Raw genomic sequence first — 20,825 nt, 5'->3', positions numbered from 1 at the left:
TGAGGTTAGATCTGTATTGGAGAATTTTGAATTTCACGTGGTATAATTTTCCTGGCTCCGCCACTGCATGGAACACTTGCAGAATCTTATTGGATCTCGATCTCGTTGTTTGAGTTCGAAGCCGATCATGCTGCCCGTTTCGATTTCAGAGTGATTCAGAAGCCGCCATCTTTTTTTTAGGGGTCAGAACCCGGCCGTTAAAGTTTTCCATTTTTTTAGCGTAGCCCGTTAAAGTTTCAATGTCCAGCACCTTGTGACTTGTCAGCCCAAGCACACTATATTGGGCCAGATTGTTTTCGATAGAATAGATACAATGTGGCCCATCTAAACAGTGAAAAGTGTCCCTCAAAAAAATAAATCTAAACAGTGAAAAGCTGAGGTGGTCAGTCAGCGCACGATTCCTCAAAGCGAGTTTTCCCTGCAAAACTCTCGCCGCTGCGAGTTCCCAAAAAACGAAGCGACCACCGCCCCCCTCGCCGGAGATGCCGCCGGGGACCTCTCCGCCGTCGACGGAGGCGTGGACCTGGGAGAACGCCGTCGCCGGAGCGACCGCCGGCTTCGCCACCGTCGCCACCTTCCACCCGCTCGACGTCGTCCGCACCCGCTTCCAAGGTAACCCCCCTCCCCCCCTAAGCCCTAGGAGACGCAGAGCCCGACAGGTAACCTTAACCCTGCTGCTCTTTTGCTGGTGTTTAGTGAGCGGCGGGAGAGGGTTGTCCGACTTGCCGCCGTACAGGAACACGGGACACGCTGTGTACACCATCGCACGATCTGAGGTGCGAATCCCTCGTCGCATTTTGTGTTTTGTTTTCAGTTTTTCATCGTTTGGTGGACCAAACCTCGGCCATAGCTTAAAACCTTTATTGTATCGCATGTGTTTTAATCCTGTTGATTTTTCCGAAAATTTTGAATGCAAATCCTTACAATATGCAGGTGGGTTTTCTTGTACTTGTTACTTCCTAGTTAATTTTTTGCTTTAATTTGATCCCCGGAACTTAGGAAGCCGACAATGTATATGATAATCACATGTTCCTGGAAGCTTGGTTACCAATTAGCAAACAAAACGACTAAATATTCTGTTGTAGGATCTTCAGGAATTTGTTTCTTCTGGTATTTGAAGTATGAGGTATGCTGATCTGACTTCTTAATGTAGGGCCTGAGGGGACTTTATGCCGGCTTTTATCCTGCAGTCCTGGGATCAACCGTTTCTTGGGGGCTATATTTCTTTTTGTAAGTTCCATTAGTTCATTCTGCTGACCTGTTGAATAGTTGTAGTGTGGAGCATTCAATGCTTTATTTATCACTGAACTATCCCAAAGCAATCTGCTAATTTCAGAATTTAATTTCACTTTTTTCCTTTTCCTATATAATGATCCTATGCCACAGTTTACCGATTGGATGCTACTTACAGTAGTGCTGGCATTTTGACTAATGTTACAAACGTCTGTTTTGACAGTTACAACAGAGCTAAACAAAGATACTTACAGGAGAAGGATGTTCAGCTCCGTCCATTCGACCATCTTGCCTCAGCTGCAGAAGCAGGTGCTTTGGTTCGTACAGTAACTCCTGATCTAGTGTCTTTTTGTGATTTTGTCAGATTGGAGTTTAATGAAATTTTAGAATATAACTAGGCCTTTGATAGCAAGCCTAACCTGACATTTATTCTGACTGCCAACATGTGTTGGTGTTATTTGTTCACCTCAATTGTCTTCATCAAAATATCATTTATTCATGACAAATGTATTTTTCTTGTGTTTATACAGGTTTGCCTGTTTACAAATCCCATATGGCTGGTGAAAACACGGATGCAACTACAAACACCCGGGCATACTTCGTCTTATTCTGGATTTTCGGGTAATATATGCTTATCGTACTTGTATTTTTATTTTCTATAAGTATCATACAGCATACATATCGTACTAGAGTTGTGACTTGTTTTCTGTTGCAAATGAGTGACTCGTGCCATTCTTAGTTCTATGTGAAGCTGCTAAAATTAGTCTTATTTAGTTGAGCTCGTGAAAAAAGATTGTTTCAAATCATGATAGCCATGAATTGTTTGTGTGCATCCTTCATGCCCATATTTCTTTCGGTCTATAGTTAGTACAAAATTTTGTGACCTTGCTTATTTGGTCGCTATGAAGCCAGATGCTTTGAGAACTATTCGGAAAGAGGAGGGATGGCGAGCACTTTATAGAGGGATCGGACCTGGACTTTTGCTGGTATGCATCTTTTTTTTTGTGCTGAAATGCTGTTTAGTATTGTGCTGCTTTTCATTACAATCCTACAAATTTAGTCATAAAACTATTAGCCCCATGCTGTTTTAAGTAGCTCTAGATACATGAGTGCAATAACATGTAGCTGTCCTTGACTCAGAATTATATATGTTCTGTGACTTCAGTTCATTCTTTTCTTGAATTTGTTGACCCAAATCTATGTCTTATCACTACCATTCATGGTATGGATTGATTTTTTTAAGTAGCACCTGGGTTTTAAGATGTTAGCATTCTACACTTTTCTCTGAGGTGTGGCCTATCAGATTTAGCTACATGCTTCAGGTAATATCCTCTTGTGAGGCTCCAACTAGAGAATGTGGGACGTCTTATTACTTGGATCATAGCTAGTCATGTTTTCCTAGTGCTATCTTGATGTCGGAAAATTACCTTGTTACGGAGATTATTCTTACAGTTCTCAGCAAGAAAGGAACTAGGAAGGTCAGATAAACTGTTTTATGTTGTAGTTTATTTAATATACATGTCAATGTCAGAATTTCCCAACGGTGCTTGTAGGAATTCGGTCGCTGTAAATTGTAATTGTGCTTAAGCAGAGGTTATGTCTATACCAGTTTCAATTAGTAAAGATGCATATGTTGTGGACTGTTGGGATAGTAACATTCTTAAGCATTTCTTCTGTTTTACTGTGATATCGTTGATGAATACATGCACTAATGTTTATTGCTGTGCCGTCATTGAAAGGTCACCCATGGCGCGATACAATTCACTGCCTATGAGGAACTTCGCAAGGCTATGATATCTGCGAAAAGTAAACAAACAAGGGGAGATGACAAAGGCAGCGAGGATTTATTGGTAGGCACCTAGTGATTGCATGTGTGCTCAGACATTAAACATCTAGCTTAATTTACAGTATAGACATTCTTATGTTTTCCCTGGATAAGTCTGTTCAGATGTTCGGAATTTTTCTTAAATTAGGTTGCTTAAACTTATGTATGACCATCCTTTGTGATATGATACAGCATGTGAACTGTGAAACATAGGAGGATATCCTCACTTGTGAAGACCGTCAAGTAGTCAAATATAGGTGTTATGTAATATTGTTTCTTAGAAACCCTTATTTGAATATCAGTTACATACAAATTGTATGATGCATAAGCTGATTCAGGGCAATCAATATTCTTAGAACATTTAGGTAAAGTTATGTCTGCTTTCAAACACATTCTCTATCTGCTAGATGGGCAATTAATATGTCTGATATGCATTTGCCTTCATTATCAACAGAACTCCGTTGATTATGCGGCACTTGGCGCTGGTTCAAAATTATCTGCTATTCTGCTTACTTATCCTTATCAGGCAAGATTTAACTTCTGTTTATTCCCATCAACTTCATAAATGGTTGCTGCCGTCTTACTATACATACCAACTATGTATTTTTTTTTGATTTGCAGGTTATCCGAGCCCGCTTACAGGTTGGTTTCAGATTTAAAGCTCTGCATTTCATTTCTTTGGAGTTTAGCAGCAATAATAATAGTTCTTGTCTGCAAATTTTCAGCAACGACCTGGTAGTGATGGTATCCCAAAGTACTCAGATAGTTGGCATGTAGTGAAGGAAACTGCGAGGTGAGGGTCATTAAAGCTTCAATTAGATAAAGTTTTGGACTTCAGGTGGCATTACCGTTTCACGGAATCTGATGTTAAGCCATGGTTTATCTATCTTATTGTCTTATTTAATATGCACCTTACCTGGCTTTCTTTTCTCAAGCTTGGTCTACACTTCTGCCCACTGATCATCTATATTCTTCATTAATCTGTAGTTATAATGAGTATGCTGCATGTCATGTTTTTTGTTGTGACTTTGCTGGTCCTGAATGTTGGTTGTGCTACAATTTTGAGCAACGGTAACACTTACACATTTTGTTTGAATTCTCAATTTCTGCTGCAGGTACGAAGGTGTCCGGGGTTTTTACAGGGGCATCACGTCCAACCTGTTGAAGAACCTTCCAGCGGCTTCTGTGACGTTTGTGGTGTATGAAAATGTCATCAAACTATTCAGAGCAACCAAGGAGAAGACGTAGTTCCAACTTGCAACTGAAGCCAGGAGAAACATAGGAGGAAATAGGGAATATACTACTGTTCCATTCAAATACAGAATCTGTTCATTCACCACACTATCCGAGCTGAACGTGATGTTCCATCACATTTCCCAGTTCAGCTCTTGTTCATTTAACACAAACGGGATTTAGTTTGGCAAACTTGTTTTTTGTAGAGAAAACTCATTTTCTTTTTCTTCACGAAGGAATAGCTCATTGATTCATGTTGTCCAGTTAAATGCTTGTTGAATATAGTGCTGGTTCGCTCTGTGGTTCAACGTGTGATTGTGTGAGTTAATTTTTATGGAAACGCTTGGGTTCACCCGACTGGTTTCAGTAAGAAATCTGCAAATTCTGCACACGACCACCCAATCCGTAGGTGTTGGAATTGGCAAGCCAATGTTGTTGTGAGGCGCGGCAACTTCTAAGAGAGCGACGACCACCAGATCTGTAGGTGTTGCAATTGGGATTTGATGGCTTGCAACGTCGATGATGTTTCTGAAACACAATCAATGTTGCAACGTGTGAGGCGAGGGGAGCTGCTTAATGGATTGCAAGGTCGAGCCAATGTTGCAATGCGAGAGGTGAGGGGAACGCTGGAGCCGCTTAAGGCCTTGTACAATGCGAGGAGCGGTACTTAAGGAAAGTTTGATTTATTTCTCTAAGCATCTTCCATTATACAAGGCCTAATGGATTGCAATGTCGTTTATGTTTCTAAAACATAGGCGTTGTTTCAAAAGGAAAAAAAATGGTTTGACGGGAGGGCAACAAGGCTTGTGTTGCAAAGCACCAGGCGCAGGACGTGCCTTGTTGCAAAGGAGGGCCCTGCCGTGCGAAAAATCGGACCCGACGCGTAGAGCTCCCCTAATTCTGAGTTCCTCTCCCTTACTCTGCCGGACTACAATTCTGATTCGGTATGGCCGTATGGGGGCTTCACTTCCGAATCGAGTCCGGCTCTCTCTCGTCTCAATCGCACCTTCCTGCTATAAAAGGAGCCCCAGACGCGCAAGCACATACCGAGCAAACTCGTGAACGAACACCTCCACCGCGGCCCGAGACCCTTCCCTTCTCCGCAGTCCGCCCGTGCAATCGCAGCGACTAGACATGGCCATGGCCATGGCCGCCGTGAAGGAGCACGTCCTGCTCAGCCAGCCCGACAAGCAGGTCCTGCTCGCCGAGATCCCGGCCTCAGGCTCGCGCGATCCGCAGCCGACGGTCACGCTCCGGCTGCTCGTCGAGCTGTGCAGCGACTACGGCGCCGGCCCCGCGGACGTCGACACGATGGAGGACGTGGCCTGCCGCGTGCCGCTCGCCGACCTGGGCCGCCAGGGAGCGGCCGACCGGGCGTTCAAGGCGCTGGTGGCCCGGATCGACAACCCGGCGCTGCGCCCGGAGGTCGCGGCGGAGACCGCGGCGGCCGCGGCGCGCGTCCGGGCGAGGTGCGTGACCGACGACCGCGACGGGCTCCGCGGCGTCGAGTTCCGCCTCCGCGTCGTGTTCGTCGACGACGCGTCCGAGGAGGAGGAGGAGGCGGACGACGACGAGTGCGGGAGCGACATGGAGTTCGGGGAGTTCGACCTGAGCGGCGCGCGGAGCCTACGCGGCCAGCAGACCGACGCCGGCTACGACTACGACTACGACGAGGACGACGAGGACGAGGACGGCTGCGGCGCCCAGTTCACGGTGCGCCCGTACCGCGGCGCCCCCACGCGAGGGGGAGGAGGGGCGCCGTCGTCGTCCCTGCTGCTGTCTGGCTTCGAGGCGCGCTCCGACGGGCCCGAGCTCACGGAGGAGCACGAGGTGACGTCGTACGACATACAGCGCGTCGTGCGCATGGCGCTGGGCGGCGGGAGCGTGGAGGACGACGAGGCCTACCGGCGCGCGCTGGACGGCGGCGCGCCCGTGTCGCCGGCGTCGCGCGCCGCCATGGTCGGCCGGGCGCTGCAGTCCGCGAGGCAGCAGCAGCAGCGGTCGAAGTCGCCACGCCCAATCTTCCCGATGCGTACCGGATTCTGATGCGCGCCCGATTGGATTGGATTGCAAACCTCTCGACGTTACTCGTGTGGTTCGTGAAGGGCTAAACCTGCTGCGATTTGTATGTCTGTATAAACCTATTTTGTAGCCATCCATTGAAGTTCGATTCATTTCTTCTTGGTAGAAAATATGCACCTGCATCTTACCATGGCCGAAGTAAATCAGGAACGATATGTTAGTCAAGATATGTTGATCTCTTGCAACATGCATGTGATGATGTTGATCTGTTATCAAAATCATAAGAATTTGTTTCCCCTTTCTCTGGTGATGACACTAGCATACATCTGGCAAGAATGTGAAGATTTTTTTGACAGTGCTACGGCGGGCTTACACCGGCGTGAACCATTTTCATTATAAATAAGAGTAAGATACAACACATCAGGTACAAAAGATGGCATCCAACATACACAAGAAGGCACCAGAAAAGAGTTACGACAAGCAGCCAACACCAAGAATGTGATGGATTGATTGCATTGCTGAATTCCTCTGCATTGCAGAACTGTTGGGTATACAATTTGTAATGTAATATAAATACATGGAGGGGATAAATGTGGCATGTCGATGCATGCTTTTGTTAGTTTTGTTGCCTTATACATCATTTCTAAAGTCAGGAAATATCTGACAGAAACCTATGTCTCAATTTATATACACTTGTCAAGAATCAGCCATGCTGTCGCCTTCGGTCGCTGGGCGCAGTTCTGGTTTCTGTTCTTGTTCCGGACTCCTGATAAAGAAAGTAGAATCCCCACACACAAAAAGGGAAAAAGATCAAGAAAGTTAGATAATACATAGTTGGTGTTTTGAGAGACCTCTCCTAAGCCATGAGGTTTCCCATTTAAACCCTGACATGAGGAGCTTTTAAAATATAGCTGCTAGACAGCGATTTGAGATGCAGTAGAGTCTGCAAAGAAGGTGTGCTTACATCCCAGAGTCCATTTTGACCGTGGTATGATTAGGCTCAGCACAAACAATTGCTTTGTCATCATCCACACTGTCCTGTGTAGGAAGAAACACAAATAAAGTAAACATGAAATGTTCAATTAAATAAGTTATATCATAGAACTAACGCACCATTTTACTCAGATTGGCGGGATGCTGCACCGTCATTTTGGGGGCATTCAAAGGACTTCTCAGAGTACCCTGAAATTATCTGAGGTTAAGTAGTAGTGACGTAGCAAATTGCTAGCAGGTGTCATAAACATCAACAGGTAATCGGTTAGGCAATTTGTAAAGCAGTTAAATTTGAAGAATTTGGTTAGATTCACGCATGCTGCTTTTGCTTTTTTTACATGCTTTAAAAAACATAACAGGCATCAAGGTTGCTAAAGTGAGGAAAGTACCTTATTTGCCCACATCAAGCCACAAGCATTACAGAGGGTCCTTGGGCCAGCCGGCCCCCGACGCATTGCTGGAGTAAGCCTTGAGCTGACACCACAATTTTGACAACTAGGAAAGCAAACCAACATTAGCCCATAATAAACACAGGGAAAAACCTTCTGTGTATGAAGTGATGAAACGTGATTTGCACGTACACATGTCATCACAACTCACTCACTGGGATTCTCGGAAATGATCATCCTCGCCATCGGCTGCAGAGACACAAGCTGCAGAAGAACTTGCAGCATCACCAAAATCTGCCCTTCCAGCAAACTGTCCTTTACGCCGTTTCATCCTGCCAGCGACAATTAATGAGTATATATGTTGTGCAATGTATCTATACCAATATAAAAAGATCCAAAGAGGCAGATCCAACAAATCCTGGCCATCAAATCAGGTCAATCCAACGACTCAGGCTGCTCCAATGGTGGGCGCTCAACACGTTTAGTGTGCAGTTAATATCATACCAAATATTAATGTCAATGCTAATCACATAATTAATACTCAAATAATATCCTACCTAATATTTACATGTAATTAATATATTACCTAATATCAACGTGCATTGCACGTACACAATTACTAGTGAAATAAATAATCCATAACGGACAAAAAATCTCAAGAGCAATCTCTTGACTACCAGATATGATTTTGTACCAGGAATAGTAAACAGAACACGACTACCTTCCAAGGTACAGTAAATCATAACTGTAGAAATCCAAATTAGTTTCTTTATTCGGCGCTGACTCATGTAAGCAGCAACGTGATATTCTTCCTAAACCAACAAACATCAAGAGCTTGATAACTAACTGCAATGAAGTGCTATAAAAATTGCCTTTGCTTCTGAGGACTATGAAAACCTATAGCAGCTACACACAAGTAGACTAGTAAAATGTACCAGAGCTAAACTGCTTTACTCCTAGTAAAAAAAAGCCTCAGTGCACCAATATTCTCAGAATTAACATTCCATGATCCATATTTCCGGACTATTCCCTCTGTTCACTTCTATAAGACGTTTTAGATGGTTCAGGCAGCTTCTAAAACAGTTCAAAATCAGCTGTCTAAAACGTCTTATAAAAAGGAACGGAGGGAGTACATGTTACTAGTACTTCCAACTTTTGCTCGGACATTGGTGATTGAGGAACTGTTCAACTTTTTCTCAGACATTGGTGATTGAGGAACTATTCAAGACTAACAAAATTGTCTCAGATTGGTAGGATAGACATCAAACCAAAGAGGCCAACGAATTAGGTAAAATTCTAGATTTGTGCCAAAAGAAGAATGTGGCATTACGAATGCAGAAAGCTGTGGTCTAAACATGTGATTAATAATCAAGTCCTGCTTGCTTGTGGCATAACGAATGCAGAAAGCTGGAGTATATTCCCATTATGATCTAAATGTGTGATGACTAATCAAATCCTGCTTACTTCCATAATGTAAAAGAGCATTTGTACGCTAATAACTCTACGAAAGCACCTACAAGAGAATGGGCATGGATTGAGTCTGTACTTTTGGGCAACTTCCTTGCGCACTCCGTATCTTATTTTCTTATCAAAACATCTTTCCTTCCTCTTCTCACGGAACCTCATTAAGGAAGCAACCCTTTTGGCAGCCACAGTTGTACTCTGCAGACATGAGACAGAGCTTACAAACTAAAAGCATTCACACAACCTTGTTGTAGAGATTATAAAGCTGATGGTACCTTTTCACCATATGCAGTAGGCCCAGCCATGCTTACTAAACCAGGAGGCACCTCACACCCTCCAAGCACCAACAGAGCAGCTTGAACCTGTATAACACTAAGAAATTAATCAAGTAAACCAATTACAAATGACCATGAACTAATCACCAGAAACACTTGAACGATGATTTAACAAATAGTGATTTGATCATGTAATCACCCTTGAAACGTAATATGGTATGTCCAGAGACGTCTCTCCCGGTGGTGCCTAGCACTTATGAGCGTAGTGTTGTAATTTTGGGGTGCTGGCCCTTCCATGGGCTTGCACATAACTATTCCTTCGGTCAATGCATCAAGGCTCAAAGCTTTTTGTGTTTTGTCAAAGGAAAAAAAAACACGCACACAAGCATAGAAAATGGACTTCCGTTTTTGTGCAATTCGGTATGACCACATAGGAGTGCATGGCCTACAAACATCATTAAGACGGTGAATCTTTTGTCAAAGAACCATCAAGAACCGTACCCTAACATTGAACTATGGCACCTGCAAAATCACTGACAGATGGATGGCCACGCAAATGCAATAAGGAATAACGTCAAGCAGAAGAAGAGAAAAGGGTAAGAAATTTAAAAACAGTACAAGGATAGCAACAGAACAGGGATGGCAGTTTCGGTTACATAAGACAACTAAACTTTGATAATCTCCATAAGAAAATTAAAAATTCATTCAAAACAATCATACTTCGCCAAGTCTGGCAGCATAAGCAAGCATGCATAAGCACATGAAAGAAAGAAGAATCATCTGAAATCTATCTAAGAAAATGGCACACTTTAGCAATCAAGCGCAGCAAACTCGATTCCAGTAAGATAGCATAGCCAAACTAATAAAAGTTAAATCAAATGTAAGCAAATATTAGCCCCTTTCCTAAAGCTCGAACGACAGAACAGTCACAGAGGACACATTCTTGGCGCAATTCAATTCAGCAAGGGCGCAAACAAACCCTCGCTGCTTCAAATATTCAATCTATCCACAGTACTTAACCGATTCCTCTGAAAGTTCAATCATCAACAGAACAACAACAGAACTAAAAAAAACATTTCGACAATACAATTCAACACATATTACTAGGCTGGAAATCGAGGGAGCTATCTCCATGACCGTGCAATTCGGCTGCAGGGAACATGAAAATCGATGGAATGATCGAAATCCACCAATAAACGTATGTTTCCTCGGCGCAATTCGCCCAACGCAGACAAAGTCAACGCGGCCGGCTCAACGAAAGCAATGGGAAAAAAATTGAAGCGAACGGTGCAGAAGGGGCGACCTTTTGGGGCGGGACGGGGTCGAAGACGTAGACCTCCCCCTGGTACACCAGCGTCAGCTGCTCCGAGGCCGCGCTCAGGAGCGCGTTCGCCGCCGCGGCGTCGTCGTCGCCGGAGGCGGCGGCGGCGTCCGCCAGCGGGGGATCCTGGCCGTCCGCCGCGGGCTCCGCCGCCATCGGCCGGGGATCGGACGGTTGGTATGGGCCAGGACCCGGGAGAGGCGGCCGGGCTCTCGGTTCGCGCGCACGTGTGGGGGATGGGTGGGAGCCCGCACGTGTGATGGATTATGTACGGGCCTGCGTGTCTGGTTGAGGAGAGCGTGTGCGTGAGGGCTGCGTATGGAAGAAAATCCTATGCGACCCGGGTCGTACGCCCACGTCGTGAGACCCTCTCGAAAGAAGGACACTTAGCAAAAGCTTTTCAACGCAAGCAATTAATTTTCTAATTAATTCCAGCAACAAATCGCTAATCACGTTCCGTCCGTCCCACTCTATTCCCCACGCCTCCTAGTCCTTTCAGCTTCTACTCCTATTCATCTTCTCTGTCTCTTCCATCTCGCCGGCGACGAGGCCGCACCATGGCGCAGCCGGATGACGGCGACGAGGCACCAGAGCAATCAACATATATGGCAGCACATCCATCGGGACCTCCTCTGCCCACATCTCCACTCATGGTGAGTACAACCTTCTGCACGAGAAATTATATCCTTCTGAACCACGTTCGATTGATTTCAGTACTCTCGCAGCAGTCGCCGTGGAACACAGTTCCACCATGGACGAGCAGCGCAACAAGAAACGATCGGGAGTTTCAAGATGGAAATATGGCAGGCCATCCATCGGAACCTCCTCTACCCACACCTCCTCCACTGATGGTGAGTACAACTTGTTGCAAACAATATATAGTGAGCAGATTTAACACAAACATGTCTTTCTTCAGAAGCACGCATCAAAGTTTTGGTAAAGAACAGATTAATAGCATCAATCCTTTGTATAATTATTTATTTCTGAACCATGTTTGAATGATTACATTACCCTCGCAGCAATCGCAGAACACAATTCCACCGAGGATGAGCAGCACAGCAAGGAACGATCAGGATTTGCAAGATAAAAATATTGTTCCAAGAGTTGGGAAGACCTTTCAGTGTGAGGAAGAGGCATATCAGTTTTACAATTCTTATGCTCAAACCAAAGGATTCAGCATTAGGAAGTGCCACCTTAAGCATAGAGGAGATGGGACTTTAAGTTCTAGATATTTTGTTTGTAGCAAGGCAGGTGTGAAGGGCACTCATCCGACACATGTATCCAAGAAAGAACAAACTAATTCGAGAACTGATTGCATGGCTCGTGTTCAATTCAGCATCACTCGGGAGGGTATTTGGAATGTGCAGAAAGTCATGCTCGATCACAATCATCAGCTTGTAAGTCCAGATAAGAGGCACATGCTTAGATCACAGCGTCAACTCTTAGATGCCGATCGCCATATGATTAAGCAGATGAGGACATCGGGAATTAAACAAGCTGAAATATATGATTTCTGTGAGCTTTGGTATGGTAAAGATGCGTACCCTTCTTGCAAGTGGATTGCAACAATTTTTTACGAAGTGAGCGCTCAAAGTATTTGGAAACCAAAGATGCTCAAACATTAACAGAGTATCTAAAGAACAAGCAAGCTGAGGACCCTTCGTTTTTCTACGCCATGCAACTAGATGATGATGATGGCACAATAATGAATATCTTCTGGACCGATGGACAAGCTATCATGGATTACTCTGTCTTTGGAGATGCCATTTCCTTTGACACCACATTTTCAACAAATAAGTTTCAAATGCCATTCGCTCCGTTTATTGGTGTTAATTATCACAAACAGACTATTCTTTTTGGTGCAGCACTCTTATATAATGAAACTACAGATACCTTTGAGTGGGCTTTTAGAACCTTCCTACAAGCTATGTCTGGTAAGCAGCCTGAAACAATATTCACCGATCAATGTGCTGCCGTTATAAATGCTATTGGAAGGGTTTTTCCGGAAACACGACATCGTCTTTGTTTATGGCATTTGTACCAGAATGCCGCTAAACATCTAAGCCATGTAATTAGCGACCATCCTTTGTTCCTTAAAGAATTCAAAAGATGTGTGTATGAAGATAGATCAGTGGCACATTTTGAGAATAGATGGCATGAGCTCTTGGTTAAGTACCAGATTGGGGGAAATTCTTGGATAAACAATCTGTACAAGTTGCGTGAGAAGTGGGCTACTATTTATCGTCGGGAATCTTTTAGCGCAGACATGACATCAACACAAAGGAGTGAAGGAATGAACAATGTGTTCAAGAAAACTTTCCGCAAAAGATTATGCCTTTCAGAATTGATACAAGCATATGAGAAGTGCATTGCTCGTCTTCGCCGGAAAGAAAAATATGAAGACTACAAGTCACGCCATACCAACCCAGTACTCTGCCTACCTAGCCTACCTTTGTTGAAGACTGCAGCGGAATCATATACCAGGACGCTCTATTCCGAGTTCGAAGAAGAATTCAAGAAGCAATTTAGTTTGTCATGTATTTTGCTGAGCACTGATTACACAGTTAGCACTTACAAGTTGACATCTTTTGAATACAAGAATGATGAAGCCATAGTGGCTTTTAATCCAACTACTTTGGAGATATGGTGTTCATGCAAGTTGTATTGCTGTATAGGTACGCAACATGCTTCCTCACTTCCTTAATATGATAGCCTTTGAAATTACTTTCTAAAATAGTTTTGAATGTTGTAGGTATATTATGCAAGCACACTCATAAGGTTTTGACCTGCTGCAATATCATCACCCTGCCAAGTCAGTTCATATTGAACAGATGGACAAAACATGCAAAACAAGAAATTTTTACTTTCAAACCGAATACCGATGATAGCCTAGACTCTATGTTTGCACATAATTCTTGAAAAATGATGTCACTTGCATTGAAGTGTAAAACTTCGAAGGAGGTTCTTACATATCTGAACGTTGGTATTGATAAGTTGGCTTTGGAAGCACATGAATTATTTGGCAATCTAAACTTAGATGAGAATGATGATTCTGAAAGTTCCTCCGAAATGAATGAATATGTTGCCAAGACAATGGTGCTATTCAAAGCTCCTGAACGAATAAAAGGTCCAATGAAAAAAAGATCAAAAGATGTTCTAGAGGGAGCAAAGAAAGGGAAAAAGAAAGGTACATTTAATTCTTATGTGTGAATAAGTAGCAAAGTTTCACTTCTATTTCTTATATTCACATAATGTGCAGGAAAAGGTACAAACCATCCAGCAAAGGAGTCGGTGCTTGTTCCACCTACAATTGGCCCTTCAGAATTCGCCGGTGCCAGTACTATATGTCCGCCTGTAGCCATGGCATTTGGAGAGTGCCCACTAGTTTCTGTTCCACCTATTCAAGGAGAATTTACAAGATTATTGCTTGAAGCTCATGGAGATGGCACAACATTGCCGGCTGCTCGTCAATTAGATTTCAGCGAAGATGCTAGCACATCAAGGTTTCAGCAGTGACGTATGTATCATACGCTGATTCTTGTTGTTTCCTTAAAGCTAGTTAGCTGGGCATGTCAGCTAAATGGTGTTATTAGCTATGTGCTTGTGTTGTTACCTGAATATTGGTGAACAAATATTTTCAAACCTTGTGCATTTGTCTCTTTGGCAAAACTGGAAAGTTCTATTCTCTTATTCTGTAGCTATACTCATCAGGATGGTCAATCTTATTTCTCTGAAAGTAATGACTATATGCAATCTTATTCTGTAGCTATATTCATCAGGATGGTCAATCCTAAAGTGCAGTCATATTTTGCAAAAGAGTCATGTACAAGCAACATTACACACAACAGCTTGTATTCTTGCCTTACAAAAAATCTCTTTTGTCAATTACCACGAATTTCTATTCACAGTGTACATCAAATTATTTTATACAACAGCAGCTCAATCACTGGCAAGATGTGCCAACTACAAAAAGTTGTACATGTATCAGTACCTCATCAAATCATTGACAAGATGAACAAACTACAAAATTTTGTACAAACTACAAAGTTCCTTCCTTTTGCACATTTATCCTTGGTCATCACTGGCAACATGAGCAGCTCAAATCATTGGCAAGATGTACCCTTGGTCGTCACTGTTGGGGCTGTCTTCTTTGCACACTGTCAGGTCAGTCCAGCCGCGGGGGAGAGCACCGGGGGCGGCGGCCACAGCTGCGGCCGCGGCGAGCGAGCTCAAGAAGCGCCTCAGCCGCCGCGAGCGAGCTCGAGAAGCGCCTCAAGGGAGAGCAGCCGAGGCAGCGAGGGCGAAGGCGACGGGGCGGCTCTGGCTACCGTGGCGAGCGAGCGGAAGAAGATAAGGGGAATTGGGTTTTCGTGGTGGAGGTTAGGATTCAGGTTTTTTTTAGTGAAACAGAGCATAAATGTCGGAGCTGACGTATGTGGTTCGCTTTGCCAAGTGTCCTCCTCTCGAGAGGGTCTCACAACGTGGGCGTACGACCCGGGTCGCATGGGATTTTCTTCCGCTACGTATTTTGGGTTTCCGTTTCTAAACCGGGATAACGTCTCTTGGGTTTGACATGGTGGCGAAGTGAGGGACGGGTTTGACGCCATTATCTACTAATTCTTTTCTTGACAATACCTACGATCTATTCATCAAATATCATATAGCAATGCAAAGAACACAAGAAGCAATAAAAATTACATACTTGTTTGTAGATCACCTAGCGACAACTACAAGCATTAGATTGAATCGAAGGCGTGCGGCGTGCCACCGTCATCACTCTTTTTCATCGGAGTTGGACAATCTTGTTGTAGTAGCCAGTCAGAAAGTCGTCGTCATATCTATCCCTAATAATAAAGCACGGATTGACTCCGTGGGTTCACCGTCACAATACGCTTCTTCACGAGAATTTACGCTTTCATACCCATTAATTTATTCTATTAAGTGAAAGAAAAAAACGATTCGACGGAAGCTCTCTCTTGCACGAGAACCAGAGACGCCCGGCGCTAGGGTTCCCTCCGCCGCCGCGCGCCATCCCTCCGCTCCCAGCAACCCTCGCTACTCTCTCCCATCCCCTTGCAGTCGCCGTCGTAGTGCCCTGCCATTGGTCACGACGGAGATAGCTTCTGTCGCGCCGCTGGATCAACGGTGGTGGCTGGAGCTTGTCAAACGGCGCCGCTGGAGGTCAACGCGGCGACTCGAGTGGCTGGGGGTGGCGCGGCTGCTCGATGTAGAGCGGCGGGGGCGGCTGGATCGGCGGTGGCAGCTGGAGCTTGCAGAACGGCAGCGGCGCAGGGCTGGAGCTTGTAGATCGGCGGGCCAACCTGAGCAACAGCTCCAAGGAGGACGCCACCAGGTGCCTGGTATGGCTGGGGGACCTCATCGACGCCAAGAAGTTGGCAGGCAGTGCTGCTGGCAGCGACACACTGCTCCTCCCCGTCGTTGGCGTGGCTACTGCAGGTACCACACAAATTAACCTTCCCCATAGTAATATTCGATCATTGTGAGTTTGCTGGAATTTGTACCACAAACATTGTCTGATAACATCAATCTGAATCTGTCAAGACAGGAAGAAAGAGAAAACATGATGAAAATTTGTTGCCGGTTTTAGCAGGCATGCTGGTGCTCACATGCTTATCCATTGTGATATGGGTTTGCAGGTCCAAAGACACAGTGTACTATGCTCATGCATATGTGACATAAACCAATTCTGCATTATGCTGCTCAATGCTCGCAAATACTGCAAAATTACTAGGCCTAGGAGATTTGAGCACTTGTGAAGGTTTTGGGACACGAAGCCCCATTGAAGGTTTTGAATTTTCAAAGCTTCAAAGATGTTGCAGCTGTGACAAACAATTTTCACCCATCATATATGATCGGACAAGGTAGTTTTGGCAACGTCCAATGTCGCCGCTGTGGAGTTCACTGGAAGAAGAACATCGGTCGAGCATTCCAATGTCGCCTCCGCCGAGTTCGCCACCGAGCCATCCAATGTCGCCTCTGCTGAGTTCACTGGAGGAAGAACATCCGCCGTCTGAACGTGCTACACCAGAGGTATGTATCAGCTTTTCCCAAATTAGTCCAACGTTGTGGTATGTATCAGCTTTTCCCAAATTAGGCCAACATTGTTGGATATTGCTTCAATCAAAAACAATCTGTCAAACCTGGGCATGTACTAATGTTTCCTGCACTTTTTCTCTTTAATCTGAGCATCCAATCTATGTAAGTCGGGTGTTGCCTGTGCATTATATTACTCCATTGTTTGCCAGTCCATGTTTGCTCTCTGTTTGATTCAAATCCATGACCAAATAAGTTCATGAACAATTTTCTGCTTGATCCCTGTTTGACTAAAGTCTTAAAGATTCATATTTAGTTACATTGGTTCAGTGATTCAGAATAATATTTGAGAAGCTTCTCTGTTGGTTGGCATCCCTGATGGCAGTTGTAGAAATGTAGCTAATAAGGAAAGAGTGCCTCATAATTCATTGGATGTAGATCAATAGGGTGTAAAAGACTTTGAGTTTCTAACTTTCATAAAATTTACATGTGTACTCCCTCCGTCCCATAATGTAAGACCATTTTGCAAGCTTAACAATATGTTGTGGTTGGTCCTTAAACTTGAACAATAAGTGTGTCAATTGAGGTTCAGGCCATATTTAATTAGCAACTAATTATCCTGTGGTGCTTCGGCCCTAATATATCCACAGTCTGACCATTGGATTGAATATCCATCAGAAGATTGTAGCCTTTCCTGACTCCATGCCCTTTTCAAGTGGAGTTGCAGAAATGCAGAGTATGAATGGGGAAACGATCGTAGATGTCAACACCTACAGTATGGTTTATCTTGATAGAGATGCACTGGATTCTCAAGTAGTTTTAAATTTTTTTCTAGATAGCTCAACTAATTAAGCTTCTGCAATTCATGAAAAACAAAAAGGTGTCATGTCAGCTACTCAAGCTAATCAAGTAACAAAAATAAAAGGGACCAGATGTCAGGTTCCATTAACCAAATGTTTCACATCTGTTAACATGTATCTTGATTGAGATGCACTGGGTTCACAAGTAGTTTTAATGTTTTTTCTAGATAGCTAACAAAAGGAAGGTGTTCTATCAGCTGATCAAGCTAATTAAGTAAAAAGAATTAAAGGGACAAGTAGTCAGGTTCCATTAACTAAATGTGTCACATCTATTAACCTGTACTCATAGTAGCCCACGTTGTTCAATATTGCTTGGAGATTTCCCCTTTTTTTACAAATCAAAATCAGTCTTTGTAACCTGGCGTTTGCTAAAGTTGTATGCACTTTTTTCTGTTTAATCTGAGTGTCCAATCTCTGTAAGTTGGGGCATTGCTTGTATTTTATATTAGGCGTTACCTATAATTTATATTAGTACAACGTTTGTCAGTCTGTGTTTAATTCTCTGTTTGCTCCCTATGGACAAATAAGTTATTTTTCTCCCAGTTTGATTCAAGTCTGAAATATGCATAGATGCTACACTTAAGTCAGTAAACGAACAAAAAAGTAGGAATGATCTTTTAGTCAGTTTTGTGTCACCAAGTAAATCTGTGCTCGAGATTACAATTACTTTGATCAGAGAAATTAAGAAAAATATCTGGAATCATCATCACCCCTTAACCGATCTGGCAGCAGGATGTAGAAATCCAATCTACTTGGTGGAGACATATTGGCATGTGATACGGTCCAACTAATAGTTGTTATATGCTTTCCATTGTGTTTGAATTTTTTTCTCTTGCATTGCCTGGATTACCTGATAGAAGCTCCTGTCAGCTAATATTATTATGACTGGAGCGGCAGGCATGTCCATATTCGGTGCTGCCAGTGACAAGCAATACAGGATAGGTTTTGTAAGTGCTAACATGGTAAATTAATAGGGATTATCTAATCTTTTTGTATTAAGGAGTTCTATACGTTTGCATCATGCAAAGATTATTATACTATTAATTAGTCTATACTGGAGAAGTCAAAGAGTATCATACTCACAGTCAGCTACGTAGTTGGAATATTTGTAACCACACACTAACCTGAAAGTTAGGCACACTAATTAAGTTTGATTTTTTTAACAGAAGGATTTTATTAATATGGCATTAAGCACACTTTACAAATAGCAGCTCGAGTGGCTGAGCACTCATTGCTGATATCTCATTACAGGTAGGACATCGTTCCAGATTAGTATCTAAACCTTGATTTGAATGTAGGCAAGTAGAGCTGCCAGGTTTATCTTGCACTTTGACAGCGAGTCTAGCCTGATGGTGTGCCTTGAAATCCAGACTCCTTTGCACTTTGATTATTCTGCATGGATGAAATGAAGGCGTGGTCTGGATAGCAGCTAAGATTGGCCGGATAGCCCACGGGCCTGCTTTAGTAACACCAGGTTCTACAACAGCCGAGGCAAGCACGGCAGAGTCTGTCAAAACTTCAGATCCTGCACATGTAGTTGAGCTGCAATCTTCACCGCCAACAGCAGTCCATAAGCTTCTACCTGCAGAGCTGATGCTACTGGTGGCGACACAACAGAGATGTATACATGTTCGGTATGTTGCCCGTTAATTTGTAAGAAAACACCTATGTCGGCCTTTGCTACAGCTTGTCCGGGCTCCAATGACCAAGCCGCATCTGAGTATATTTGTGTACCTAATAAATCTATTGTAGACTGAGAAGTAACAACACTAGAGAGCTTTAGCTGTTCTAGCTGACTGTGATCTCCCTTCGAGTTGAATCGTGAACCTGTAACTCCTTAATCAGTGAAATGTACAATGCACAATATCAAACTGTTCTTATCTTATTCATCTCCTCCCAATTCCACAATCATTTTTTGTTATTAATTTCACCACAATAGAATTATTGTAATAGTGTGCATCTTCGTGATTTTATATATTTGCCTGTGTGGTTACTCTATTTAACAAAGTAATTTGCTTGATGCGCTTAGAAATATTACTGTTATATATGGTGTGTGACTTGCATGGTTTAATTTGGTACATTTTCGTTACTACTAAACTTAGACATACATGTTCACTGAGGATGAACGGTCATTATCGACTTTGAAATTATCAAATATGTGGAAGCTATGTTTCATCTCCTGAGGTGTATCCCTAGCAGGATCTTCCTAGGTAGTCAAATGTACAATGTATAAAAATTTGAAGGACGAAATTAAAGGACAGTGGCATAAATGGTAAACCTAGGTATCATCAGAAGGTGAATATCCTGATGGAGAAACGAAAGAGAGGGGGCGAAATTAAAGGACAGTGGCATATTAAACTACAAACCACAATAAGATTAGAAGGAGAAGATGGGAGATAGATATAAGTGGCAACACGAATGAGTCGCTTGGTGCATACGAGGATTTTGTTCTCCCGTTGCAACGCACGGGCTCTTTTGCTAGTAAGGTCTCAAAAACCAACGTACCAAAACAACAACCGCTGCCATGAAGAGAGGTGTATATTGAAAGGATCCAACTTGTAGACACAAGAACACAGACGAACGAAGATCGGATGCACGCGGATCCATTCAAGATAAACACCGATTGAATCTCGTGAGATCTGCTGGAGACACACCTCCACACGCCCTTCGAAGACACATTACACACCACAGGGAGGAGAGCAAGGCGGGAAGAAGCTTATTCCATCTTCAGACCTATCGCCACCTCAACTTCCTAAACATGACACAAACCGTAAACAGATTAAAGAAACACTTGAAGACAAAGCATGAGCCCTCCCACCGGCAAAGGGTCAGGATCCACCACGCCTTCATGGCCTTAAGGTCACATAAGACAAGACAGATTGGCGGCATCATCGACGGGTGACGAGGAATCCTATATGCCTTGGAGCCTTTCTTTCTTCCTTGCCATTGTCTAATTCGCTATGCTCTCCTTAATTTTGAGAGCCCTCTCGATTGAGGTGTTCAATTTTTTGATTGTTCATGATTTTGATCGGGTCAACTATCTCTCAATGAGCTCTCTCATTCAAGTGAGATATTTAATTTTATTTTGACTCGCCAAAGATTCTTAAATTAATCGGCACTAACCAACCTCCAAAAAAATAGCAGCCATGTGCACCC

General features: G+C 43.6%; 3 protein-coding genes across 3 annotated transcripts; 2 read left to right on the top strand and 1 right to left on the bottom strand.

Moving 5' to 3' along the window:
• The first annotated feature begins 380 nt into the window (after positions 1 to 380).
• Positions 381 to 4,589, top strand: LOC123086960 (folate transporter 1, chloroplastic). Its single transcript, XM_044508830.1, has 11 exons — positions 381 to 612; positions 697 to 776; positions 1,154 to 1,230; positions 1,457 to 1,550; positions 1,764 to 1,854; positions 2,146 to 2,219; positions 2,973 to 3,083; positions 3,513 to 3,584; positions 3,680 to 3,700; positions 3,784 to 3,851; positions 4,174 to 4,589. The coding sequence occupies exons 1-11, from the start codon at positions 483 to 485 to the stop codon at positions 4,304 to 4,306; spliced, it is 951 nt and encodes a 316-aa protein (XP_044364765.1). The 5' UTR covers positions 381 to 482; the 3' UTR covers positions 4,307 to 4,589.
• A 2,223-nt stretch (positions 4,590 to 6,812) lies between these two features.
• LOC100049053 (GATA transcription factor 19) lies at positions 6,813 to 11,066 on the bottom strand. Its single transcript, XM_044508829.1, has 8 exons — positions 10,738 to 11,066; positions 9,435 to 9,521; positions 9,242 to 9,357; positions 7,911 to 8,027; positions 7,696 to 7,801; positions 7,427 to 7,495; positions 7,278 to 7,351; positions 6,813 to 7,079 (listed from the first exon to the last, which is right to left on the bottom strand). Exons 1-8 carry the CDS (start codon positions 10,909 to 10,911, stop codon positions 7,010 to 7,012), a joined length of 813 nt encoding a protein of 270 aa, XP_044364764.1. The 5' UTR covers positions 10,912 to 11,066; the 3' UTR covers positions 6,813 to 7,009.
• Positions 11,067 to 11,330: 264 nt separating this feature from the next.
• On the top strand, positions 11,331 to 14,486 carry LOC123086959 (protein FAR1-RELATED SEQUENCE 5). Its single transcript, XM_044508828.1, has 4 exons — positions 11,331 to 11,606; positions 11,775 to 13,430; positions 13,508 to 13,942; positions 14,015 to 14,486. The coding sequence occupies exons 2-3, from the start codon at positions 12,431 to 12,433 to the stop codon at positions 13,672 to 13,674; spliced, it is 1,167 nt and encodes a 388-aa protein (XP_044364763.1). The 5' UTR covers positions 11,331 to 11,606; positions 11,775 to 12,430; the 3' UTR covers positions 13,675 to 13,942; positions 14,015 to 14,486.
• Positions 14,487 to 20,825: the final 6,339 nt, after the last annotated feature.

Source organism: Triticum aestivum, chromosome 4A, assembly GCF_018294505.1.
Source record: "Triticum aestivum cultivar Chinese Spring chromosome 4A, IWGSC CS RefSeq v2.1, whole genome shotgun sequence".
NCBI lineage: Eukaryota > Viridiplantae > Streptophyta > Magnoliopsida > Poales > Poaceae > Triticum > Triticum aestivum.
This window is presented reverse-complemented; position numbering and strand designations above follow the sequence as displayed.